The sequence below is a fragment of the Thunnus thynnus genome, chromosome 10, assembly GCF_963924715.1.
Source record: "Thunnus thynnus chromosome 10, fThuThy2.1, whole genome shotgun sequence".
Classification (NCBI taxonomy): Eukaryota; Metazoa; Chordata; class Actinopteri; order Scombriformes; family Scombridae; genus Thunnus; species Thunnus thynnus.
Window position 1 is genome coordinate 18,448,144 of NC_089526.1, and position 12,563 is coordinate 18,460,706.

Below are 12,563 nucleotides of genomic sequence, written 5' to 3' on the forward strand. Positions count from 1 at the left end.
AACTGCTCCTGCACTTAATAATGTTCACTTTCTGTGACCATTGTTAAAGGCGTGGATGAAACTGTGTGTTGGCCTGAAAAAGTTTAATTTCACACCAGAAGACTTTTCGTTTTTTTTATTGAGACTCAAACTGGAAAAAATTGTTTCCACTTAAAATCAGCTGGCGGCAAAGTCTGCACCTGCTCTTTCCTGATGAACAGATTTACACTACAAAACAGAACGAACTGTCTCGACTATAAATTGTGTAATTTATAATATATTCTAATTGGCTCAGTTGACATAAATTATCAGTTGCACCACTTTTGTTTTGTTAAGTGAGTTTGACTTGGGGGGAAAAAACGGATAAAATAAAGATTTTATAAATGCAAATAAACTTGTACAATACTATTTTTCAATCAGGACGAAACTTATTTTTAAAAAAAAGAGTTTAATTAGGAGGCAAAAATAATAAATCTGTCATTGTTGTCTATTTCATGAATAACCTGTGTGACGTAATATATCACCTGCAACTCTTTGAAAACAAATAGAGACAATAATTGTAATTTTAGCGCAGGGCGACCATGTCTGCAGCAAGGTCTAATATTATATTAAAATATAAGTATTATTTGCATTAACATAATAATAATAATAATAATAATAATAATAATAATAATAATAATAATAATAATAATAATAAATGTATATTAATTATGTTGCTTTTAATTAAAATCTCAGATCATGAAAGTTATATAATAATCAAAGTTATATAATAAGTTAAGTTGCAGGTTTAAGACGCACGAGGATATTAGAGTGAATTTGCTCATATGGAAACATGTTATCAGACAATAAAGAAATTGAGAATAAAGTGAACTGTGTATTGATAGTGTAGACAGATCATTTTTTATTTAACTTGTCGTTCATGTCTGACACAACAGTCCTGAGCTCAGTCGGAGGGTTTAGATCTGTCATGCATTTCTTTTTTTCTCTCCAAATAGCTGGATGATAAATTCTCGTCAGTTACTGGCCTCTTTTTTGAGCCTCCTCCTTCTCCCACAAAACACACGCACGCACGCACGCACACACACACACACACACACACACACACACACACACACACACACACACACACACACACACATACACATACACATACACATACACACACACACACACACACACACCACTGTCCGAAACTTTGACTGCAGTAGGCCGGTTAGTGTTGGGACCGTTTAAAAAAAACAAAAAAAAAACATCCTGATCTTCACACATCGTCACACAGCCAAATAATCCAGTTTTCCATCAGCAGCTTTCACACAGTTGTAAATACATTCAGGCAGACTGTCTTAACTTTCCTCATAGCCTACCTTTTTCCTTTCTTTCTCTCCGCAGTCAGTCAAGATCCTCCAACAGCAGAACTGCAGGTGCCCTCTTTTTAAAAAAAAAAAAAAAAAAAAAAAAATCCATTTTTTAATCAAACCTACCGGATGATCTGGATACAGACAGACAGACTCACACAGTTAGTTCGGGTCTGTGTGAGAAGCAAAGCTGCTCGGAGCTCTCTCTCTCTGCAGAGCAATGCACTGCACGGCGAGCCTCTGCACAGTCTGAACATCTGCTCATTTCACGTGACTTTTTAAAAAATACTAACATCTGTTCTAAATAGGTTTCATTCTGTGCCTCTGCATCGTGTCAATTGCCAACTCCTCTCGTCTGAAAAAAAGGGGAGAGGAAACTTATTTAAGGCTATTGCATTGCGTAAGAGTTGGAAATTGTTTTAAAAACCTGAGCTTTTGTGATATAACCTATATGTCATGAAAACACTACAACTTTGCAACTAGTAGGCCTCTGTCTATTTAACTGCGTTAAGTGAAAACCCTGAAATGTAAAAGTTTATTGATCTTTAGGCATTTCCACCCCCCCCCAACCCCCCCACCCAAAAAAAAAAAAACTCTGAGTGAGAAAAGCCTCCATGTGGACCTACAGCTTATACCTGCGGCCTCCTTAAATTTCATAGACATCTGGGAATTCCATACATGCCTCGGAAGCCAATTATACACCTTCAAACGGGCACACGCTTTGATTTGGACAGTGAGAAACACTTTCCCAGATCACTGAGATCAATCACACACCGATAACAGTATGAAAGATTTATTTAGTGACAATAATCGGGAACATCTCTCAAGGCTTCAGGGCATTGAAAACATTATCTGTTATTTTATTATAAGGGTTTATGTTTAGTGGGAAAGCTGCAAAATCACAAGGGATTATTGGTGATATAACAGGTAAAATCACCCCCATTTGTGTTTTGGTTGTTGTTTTGTTTTTCTTTATCATAAATTCACATTGCAGTCGTGTTTTTACTGCAATAAAAACGCCTTAAAAAGTAGAGAGACTGTAGCATGAGTCTAATAGCAGGTTGACATGACCTCAGTATAACTTATTTACTTATACTGGTGGGTTCAGTCCTTAATCCAACTGTAAACAAATCCAGGAAAAGAGAAAGTGAGAGAGAGACTGGAGGGTAAGATTCTGTTATTTTAATTAAAATTGAATTTTAACTCTACACGTGATTTTTTTTTTTTTTTTTGATTTTTTTTTTTTCTCACGTTTAAATGATGTGTGAACACTGGCTTTCTGCTGGAATAGTTTTACTTTTTAAATGGCGTGAGGGATTTATCAAATGCTGAACTTTTCTTACTTTTTTGGATGTGTGATTTAAAAAAACAAAGCAGCATTTTCTCTAACACTTACACTGGAGCCAACAATAACTTCGTCTGTTTTCCCAAGTGACTGAAGCGATAGTGGAAGCTTTTGTCATTAAATCTGATGTGAAGTATAGCGCACTTGATACATGCATGCAACTGTTTATTGTCATTCCAGTACATAATTTACATTTTTTTCTAGCCAATTACAGTGTTTTAATACTCAGATGAAGTTGACATTTGTAGAAATTTCTTTAACAACTTTTTTTTTTTTTTTAAAGGAAAGTCAAAGGCAAAATGTTTCAATGTCATTTTCTTTAATGCAAAAAAATATACAAACATTTACAAAAAAAATGATAATAAAAAATAGGAATGTATTTGTATTTCAGACACAGGATCTATTCCTCAATGTAACACGTTTCACCAATAAATAAATAAATGTATTCTGAAAATATTTTTTTTTTTTTTTGCACAGGTTCGATCCACAAAGTCAGCCTGCAGTATAATGTGAGCTTCACCACCAGTTGAGTCTCACACACACACACACACACACACAAAAACTAAAACTGACACTTCCATGCACTTTGACCTCCACTGAAATAAGTCCAAAGGCATGCATTTAAAAAAAAAACTTTTAAAAGAAAACATGATATTTTCAACATTCGTCGTCAACAACATGAAACCACATCAGAATGGGGTGTGTGTGTGTGTGTGTATGTGTGTGTGTGTGTGTATAGAGCTAACACACGGATACAAGTCCCCATCGGGCCTCTGCATAAAAGCAAAAAAAAAAAAAAAAAAAAAAAAAAAAAAAAAGATCCCCAGAGCCTCTGTCGTCTTTGGTTTAAATAGAGTGATCCCATGTATCCAGCATTGGACTCCAGATTTGTCCCGTCAGAATGTGATAAGTAGAAATCAGCAGTCACCTGTAGGTCAGACAAGGAGTTCATTATCGCTAAAAGTGTGCAGAAATGTACACAAGCAGAAAAGAAATAACACAGGTTTAGTGTTTTGGGACTGTTTGGTTGCATTAGAGATCAGTGCAACCATTTAAAAAAAAACATTTTCTGTTGTGTTGTTCCCCCCCTCCACACACACACTTTTAAGTCTTGGATCATGCATTTTCGTTGAAAAACTAAGCGTACCATTTTGGGCATTAATTTCTCCAGATGTTAGTGAGATGTTGACATGGACCAAGCGCCTTCCATCCTCCATACAGAGAAGGCGTAGCTCAGCCTCTCATGCGCCACATAACTACAACTTGACATTTTGGAGTCCAGCTCGTCGCTCTGCAGCACCTGGTAGAGGAAGTCGATGTATCTGGCTGCAAGTTTTAGGGTCTGTATTTTGCTGAGTTTGTCCGAAGGCAAAGTGGGGATAATTTTCCGCAAACTTGCGAACGCCTCGTTGAGAGACTGGGTCCTCTGACGCTCCCGGACGTTGGCCATGACCCGCTGCGTCTGGAGCTCCTCGAAAGACTGGGGGCTGCTGCTGCTGGACTTCTTCCCTCTTTTCCCAGGGGTCGGGCTATCTGAGTCCTCCCCGTTTTTCCTGCTCGATCTCCTCTTCCTCCCACATCTCTTCGGCTGTCTGTCCAGCTCCCCCTCGCTGTTGCTCAGGCTGTCCACAGGAGAGACAGGGGGGCTGCTCGACTCTTCCCCCATATTTTCCTCAGACATCTCCACTTGGGTAGATGGCAGCCAGTAAGTGTCCAAAAAAAATTATTTCCCTCTCATGAAGTCAACGGATAAGTCCACCTGTAGGTCTATCTGGCTCTGAAGACACCAAAGTATCCATAGATGGGTCTCTGGGAGGACAAGACTTTTCTGATACTTGAGAAACTTAGGCAGTTCTTATAGGCTGCATGGCGCAAACTTTTTGGGGAGGGACAGGATTGGCCAAGAAGATGAATTACGTGAGGCGAGGGGTGGGCGCATAAAAGGAACTATCACAAAAACTCTTCATAGAAAGTCAGTGTTGGAGAAGAGAAGTGCTGCTATTTCACGTCACTATTATTACAAAAGCAGTCTAGTTATAAAGTTAATATGATATATTTTTTAGATTAAATAATCTTTTCATTTTCATCTAACTAGGTTCATTTAAGCGGGGGAAAAAACTATAAGTAAATTACCTCATTATGCATATGCAAAACGACGGAATCACATTGAAATAACAAGCAAATATATTTTAAATGAACATATTGTAACAACTGTTTCCCTGCAGGGCTGAGCGCAAACAGTGCGTCTTTTTACGTATTTATCCATCCATCGGCATACACATGAAATACTTTGTCACTTCATATAACTGCTGTTATGTGTTTTCTATAATCTCCAGTAATTGTATAGGCTTGAAAAAAAAAGTATTATGCAACCCTGGCACATCTTTGTAGCTCTAACCCACATGGATCTGGGATTTATGTTTCCATTCAGTCTTACTTAAACCAAGTGAGATCAAAGGACTTTCATATAGGCAGCAGATGATCCCAATCTGACATTTTTGACATGCATCCAGCACTGCAAATTTTCAGACTTTTCCCTGAAGGACTGCTTGCATGCTCTAATTATATTCCCCACAAGAGGGCATGTGTTTTTTGTACACTATAATATACTGCAAATATATGTATATACTACTTTAAATATCTTTGTTCATCCATAAAACAATAGCAGAAGTGATTAAACTTGATTGATTGGTCAGAACCCCTGTTGAATCCAGTCCTGGATGAGGAAAAGCCAGTTCTGCGTGGAAGGCCCTCTGGTATTTACAAGGACGGTGATACAATATCCATCTTGTTTAGTGGAGGATTACTTTGTTTAGGTTGAGAAGGCTGTGGTCCACAGGAGCAGCATCTGGTTCAGGAAACGGTTGGGGGGGGGGGGCGTCAGGGTCAGAGGTCACAACACCAGCAAACATCCATTTACATCTTTGTGGAGGCCTGAGAGTGAAGTATTGTTCCAGGGGAAACCTCGGGGTATCAACAATACACAGGGCTGTTTAAGTGAGACTTCTATTTCAATCAAATGTTTCAGATTTAACTGAAGAGATGGTCAAATTTATTATATTTTCTGGCTCAAAAGTCAGCCTACAAAGTAAATATGAAAGTTTGGAACTTGCATATATCTGAAGATGATGATATTCATTGACAAAATGTCATCAGAGAGAGCAGCTGGAGCCTTTTCAAGGTGAGTGTACCTGTCTGGTGGCCCTGTCCATGGTACTGATCTCAGCATATACACTTTCCACCTGCTGCAACTCACAGGTAAAAACAGGATAATGTGTTGTAAATAAAGCAATTAAAGGAAAGATAAATAAAGGATTAACTTTCCATATAAATGTTTCATTCCATATGATTTTAGAGTATTTTTTGGTGTATTCTTGCCTATAAAAGTGAGAGGAAATGTGGGGAAATGACATGCAACAAATGTCCCTTTTTCTTTTACCTACTCTGTTAGTGTTGTTAGTTTTTCTTTAGTTAGGCTAGATTTTCATCATGATGTTTTAATTGTGCAAATAAAAACTTGTAAAAAAAGTCTCTAATCCAGCCAGATTTGAAGCAGGAAGGATGTGATTACATGGCCTGCATCTTAGACTCTTAATCCACCAGAACACCTCATCATGATATCCTAAAAGTATATAGATAGATAGAATTTAGACCCACTCTACATTTACATTTGTTGGCAGATTACTTTGCAGAGTTCAGCTCTTTGCTTCTGAAGTGACTCTGAGAAAACACAGCTGCTTCTCGGGAATATGATGTCATCGCAGGACAACTCCTCCAGTGTTGATTTTTAATAAAGACAAAACCTTCATCAGTCAGTTACAGACTGTCAGGACCGGACAATTACCAGCGCATGAAGAAGAGATAAACAGATTGTTTTTGGGCCGTGATTCACCGCACGGTTCTGTCCACCCTGCCTGCAGCAGTGGCAAATACAGATGAAGAAAGCCTTTGTCCTTATCAATGAGCAGTGAGTGGGTGTTTTGATAAAGTCAAGTGTATATTACTTACTCATGCAACTTGACACACCGGTCATGAGTGACCCCAGAGTGTCATTAAGCACCCCTCCCAGAGGTCACATCAAGGCAGACACAACTCAGGCTCTCACTCACTAAGTCTGAGCCAGAGCCAGATCCACAGAGACCTGTCTATTTTCTCTGCTCAAGCCTTGGAAGGCAGTGTTTCTCTATCAGCCTACTCATATCTATTGAAATAACAAACCACAGTCCTCCACATGTACGAGGCTCCCACAATTGACAGTGATATTCATGTTCACTCCATTAAAGCTGCGACCGCAAAGAGTCCAGTGCCAGCTCCGCCAAGATGGATCAACTGCACGAGATGAGAAAAGACAGGAATGAGTTCTTCAAAGAGCAGATAGCCTCTAATCAACCCTCGGGACTAACAAGGTCAAACAGCACGGTTGGATGACAGCATTTTTCCTCAGCAATAGTCTCAAAATGTCCCATTCTGGAGAAAAATCCAGACATCATATCAAGGGAGGGGGGAGGGGGGGGGGGGGTTCTGATAACGGCGGTCCAGTGGTGGTGAGAGAGGATTTGGGGTGTTGAATTGGGAGGTGAGGATGAAAACAGCCCTTTAGAAACTGTCTGGAAACATAGGAGCCAGGACTCCTGAACTGTGCTGTAAAAGAAAGCCTTTGAGAGCAGAGGGCTTTGATGTTGCAGGTTTTTAATCGTGGTTCAAGTCAAGTATTCTTGTAGCAGAGCAGAATCTTTGTCTGAAAAAACTGACTTGCCCATTCCTATAGTCTTACCTCACGAAATGCATTGATTTTTTATAAAATGAAATATGCTGGTATTGTCCATAAATAGATGCACATGTGTATAAACGTGTATGAATGTGTATGTGTGTGTGTGTGTGTGTGTGTGTAATAGATGTTCTGTTAAATCTATTCATGTCATCCTAATGACTCTGTGGGATGTCAGACAGCTCTACCGCACAATGACACCTTATTAGCCACTAAGAACCAACAAACCTCCAGTATGTTTTCACAGCTTGGAAGCTCGGGGTGATGTGGGGTCTGTGGAAGAACTGGCATCCCAGCAGTATAATCTGTATTTAAAACACACACACACACACACACACACACACACACACACACACACACAAAATAAACATAGGCCTTCCTCCAAGGCTTTGAGAAAGAGTTTCACTGGTCTGACTTTGCTCACAAAACAACACCACATATATATTGATGAAAAACAAGAGCACGGGGTATCACTGATTTCTGCATTTAACCAGACTCACTTGTCTGTTGCTGTGACAACCATAAGATCAGTGTCAGCTCATGTATTTTGTTCCCTTGCTGCTGCTAAAACTTAAACCTCAAGACCACTCAGCCATGCACTTCTGCTGCCTATAAAGCACTCTACCATCCAGCAGACCACACACACGTTCACCCAGGCTGCTGCTGCATGGAGACCAGTGCAGTGACCCCTGCAATGAAAATGTCTGTTCAGAGAGTTACAGTAGCTTTATCATATTTTGGCCGGACAGGTGCTATTGAGGTTAGAGAGTACTGTGTTTATGTATAGCTTATAAGGAAATGTGTGAGAGACAAACTAAAACTGACGCAGTTAAGAAAACAATCCTGCAACATGCTCCATGAAGGTGATCTCTACCAACACTCTCAATAAGATGGAATATTGTTTGTGTTGCTCATAACACTGATAAATAACATTCATGAAACTCAACAGCAGCGTCTTTCCAAAAACAATCTCCCAGTTACTCTTGACAACCCACATACTTTGCTGTCAACAGATTTTATTGGAATGGAATTTTTTTGCTGATGAAATAGTCCCAATGAAAATTGCCCAAAGATGTAAAAAGGGTTACAGATCCTTCATAGTTCAACTAATGTGGATGTACAGTAACAAAACAGAGAAAAATCCCTCATTGTGTTTCCCTGGACAGTGTTTTCCTGTTCAGCTGCAGAGGAATGATCGTAAGAAAAAGAAGGAATTTGGTAATAAAAAGACAGTAACTTTGAGAGATATCCACTAGATTTGACTAATTTGGAGGACTGAAGCTTCAAATAAACTTTTAAATACTTTTTTGCACAGAATGAGGGCTTTGGATTTTGTCCCCCATCATTTACACTGAGAGCACATTAAGACGGGATCTTCTAATTATTCAGTATGAACAGGAGGAATGTTTACATTGAGTGAAACCTCTTTCAATGTTTATTTGGGCACCTGACTATTGTTCTAAGATGAACTTGAATGATTGTGAACCTATTCTTTAAAGCTGAAAATCAGCACTTTGGCCTCAGAGTTGTTGTCTTATTTCAAACCCAGCGTGCTGTATTTTATCTTTGTATAGTAGATAAATGTGTCCTTTAATCGAATATTTCAAGGATTTCAAGGTTCAAGAATACCTGTTAATAATAGTATAAACATCATGACAAACAAACTCTTCACACAGCAACACAGGCAACTCATGTTGCTACTAACAGTAAATGATGGTATCTTTGTGCACTCACATCCATAAGTGTTTTGCAGGTGCATGCTGGGTATCAATCACAAACACAGGAAACAATAAATTATTCTCATACACTGCTGTCATGTTCCGAAGAGCTAGTCCTTCTTTTATTTATTGTTTCATATATAGAGCACAACTGACAGGATGACTTGGTGAAGACCACCATTTGGTTTGAATGTCATGCTCACACCATGAAATAATAAAAGAAGAACAAACTTTTAGGAATATGACAGCAGTGTCTTGATCTTTATCTGTGGTTTAAAGCTCAGCAAAATAACCCGGGGGGAGGGTTGGAGGTTGGAGAGCAGTGTAACATGCCATGTCACATAGACTTATGTGAGTGATGAGCATAATGTCAGTGGCCCGGTGTGGTTCTTCTTTCTAACCACAAGTGCAGTGAGGAGTCCCACCACAGTCCCTGTTAATAAGGACTCTGTGAGGAGGGAGGAGGTCAAACAGAGTGCTCCAGCTGCACACGAGGATGAATAGCGTACAGAGGGATGATGGGCAGAGGTGTGGGGGCGGGGTGCGAGGACCTGGGGAGAGATCAGGACAGAGGAGGGTCTCCGATCCATCGCCAAAAACAACACAGGAGCAGCGTGGAGGATCATGCCAGCTGCTTATATTAGCTTATAGACAGATATATATTAAGACATTTCATAACTTTGCCATTCCACTTTACTCCTATCAAACTTTATTCAGGTAGCTTTTAACCCAACAAACACGTCCCGCAATAAATTCAAAGACACTCAAACAACCTTTGCAGGCAGTCAATTTTAAATTATGTGAGGTAGTAACGACACTAACTCTCCTCTGAACTGCAGCTGTGTTCCCATCTCCCCCAGATTTCTGCTCACCTTTGCTCCTCCCTGTGTGTCAGTTAGAGGCGACCTCCTCCTCCTCAGTCAGACCAATCTGTCAGGACACAATAGGCTACCTCTCCAGCTATGTTGTTTTTGGAATGGGAACCCTTCAGCCCCGCTTGTTCTCCCTCTTGGTCGACAGAAATTAGCCAAGAAGTCTTTCTTTGACGGATTTATCTCCCCTCCTCGAACTCAGCTGACTGTAGATTTTTGCGCTAGTGCTCTCGGGGTAGGCCTATTGTTTACTTTTACTCATCATTGAGGAAGTCGTGTGACCATGGTGACCCAGTTGGGGATCTCCTCAACATGTGAAGTCATTCAGCTTGATTATCACCTTTCAAGTTGGAAGAACATAAGCATAAACAAGAACAAGTATATGGTTAGAGTTCATTTTTCGCTTCAATTTTCACAAATAGGATTTTTCATCAATATTTAATAAGCTCTCTCTCTCTCAGAGCAGTCATGACAGAGTGAAGGTGAAGGTGAATGTCTGTCAAAGACATTAGTTGCTGTTGTGAAGTGTGGACACCTGCAGCTTACGGCTGTTCTCACCATCTGCTGGCCACTCTTAAAGTAATGGCAGTTAACAGGAATGTGTCTGTATTTTAAGAATAAAGCTGCAGTGGTTGTGGTGCAAACTATTATTAGAGTATTATACTAAATGTTTCCCTTATGTTTGGTACTCTAAAGGCATTCAGATTCATATTTTATCCAGAAGACCTACAGTAAAAAGGCTTGAGAGTCAGACATGAATGCAGTTTTTTATGACAGCTTATGATGTAAGAACTGTGCAAACACCTCTCAAGAATGAAAGTGGTTACTAGATGCCCAATAGTGAAGTGCTCATTATCAAAATGTTGCAATCCTCAACATTCCCATGTCTCATTCCCAGCCCTCCTCCTCCTGGTTTTTAGATTATTGACTGTCACGGCTGGTACATCAGATATGTCAGCAGACAGGTTCTCTGCAACTCCCACACACCATCGTGGTACACCTGACAAAACCTTTTACGCCAACATAGGATATGATCACATCAACGAAAATAAACATCTACTAACAGCAGGCAATTGGAGAAAGATTTTGTCATCATTCCTCTGACAGCAAAGTAACCTCAGTAAATCAGGGGCTTTGTTGTGGTCTGAGGTGCAGATGCGGATGTTTATCAAAAAGTTATTTGTGTGCTCCAATCTTGCTTAATTTTTATCACAGTGCTCCGCCATGACGAAACTCAGTTTCTCTAAAGTTCGTCAATGGAAAAAGTGACAGTGAGAGCAAAGTGAGGTGTCAAGGATGTGGATGGTGATTACTCACAAAGGCGGTCCAAGCACTGCCAAACATTTCAGGTTGTTTTTTTTTCCCTGTGAGTCATTTGGTAACAGAGCTTCCTCCTTCCCAGCGGTGGTCATGAGAAGAGGCTCCAAGCAGGCTGTTAGTCAGAAGAAAGGTATTGAACTCTGGGCAACAATCAACACCTTGTTGTAACATACACCATGAACACTTTCTGCTAAAACTGGAAAAATACAAACCATTACTGGTTTACAAAACTACTACAACAATATCTGTATTTTTTGTCATGTGAATTTGCAGACGGGGAGAGAAGTAACATCCAGACTTCCAACAAGTTTATTGTCAGATTTTATTGATGATGATGTAAAACATACTTTATTTTTATCTACATCATGCATTAGCATATGCTGTAAATGCAATTGATTAAAAAACCTGCTTCAGTGGAAGAAGGCATTTGATTTATTGTAGCTGTTGGACCTAAATCGAGTAAAGAAATATCTGACTTTCAGCAAGTATTTTGCTGTAGGTGTGCTCTTGTGGTTTACTTTTCTTAACATATATGGAATCCAACCTTATTGCAGGTTGCCGTGCTTTCAGCATTTAATCCTTTACTGAGTGACTAAAACACCAGTGATAAATGAAGTGCAGCCGTAGAAACTGTAAACCCATGTTCTTTTTTTCCACGTGACTTTTCTAATTGCTTAACCTTCTCTGCTTTCACATCATCTATTACGAAATTATTAGGGTGCAATCTGAAAGGGAGGGGGACGGTGGAGGGTTGGAGGGTGGAGGGTGGTAGGAGTCACCACCACTACCTTTGCAGCATGCATAAATCACCAAGCTAATAAATTGAAAGCTAAATGACTTCTTGCCCTCAACATATATCATGGAGGCAAACCAAATGAAGCCTTATATACCCTAGAGGACAGAGGAATGCTTCTGTTCATAACAATGATTTGTGGATGGCTCTCATGGCTGTTGGCTTCAGAAATCAGAGTCAAACTGTTTGGACTCCAAGCATGCTGACCTAGGGCATTATGTTTATGTATCAGACTTATATTAGCATGTTTAAATTGTTTTATTAGGAAAAAATACTAAAAATAAAAACATCAAAAACATCACAGTTATCTTCATTTACTCCTCTAATTTTAAAAGAGACAACTATACTCTAAGTATATACCAAAATGTTCCTGAAAAATCTAACAATGGGGTAATTAACTTAATTTTCTTCAC

At 39.5% G+C, this 12,563-nt stretch overlaps 1 protein-coding gene across 1 annotated transcript; it reads right to left on the reverse strand.

Annotated features, from left to right (window-relative positions):
- Positions 1 to 1,416: 1,416 nt before the first annotated feature.
- twist1b (twist family bHLH transcription factor 1b) lies at positions 1,417 to 4,547 on the reverse strand. The gene is made up of 2 exons (XM_067601766.1): positions 3,827 to 4,547; positions 1,417 to 3,607 (listed from the first exon to the last, which is right to left on the reverse strand). Exon 1 carries the CDS (start codon positions 4,358 to 4,360, stop codon positions 3,854 to 3,856), a length of 507 nt encoding a protein of 168 aa, XP_067457867.1. The 5' UTR covers positions 4,361 to 4,547; the 3' UTR covers positions 1,417 to 3,607; positions 3,827 to 3,853.
- Positions 4,548 to 12,563: the final 8,016 nt, after the last annotated feature.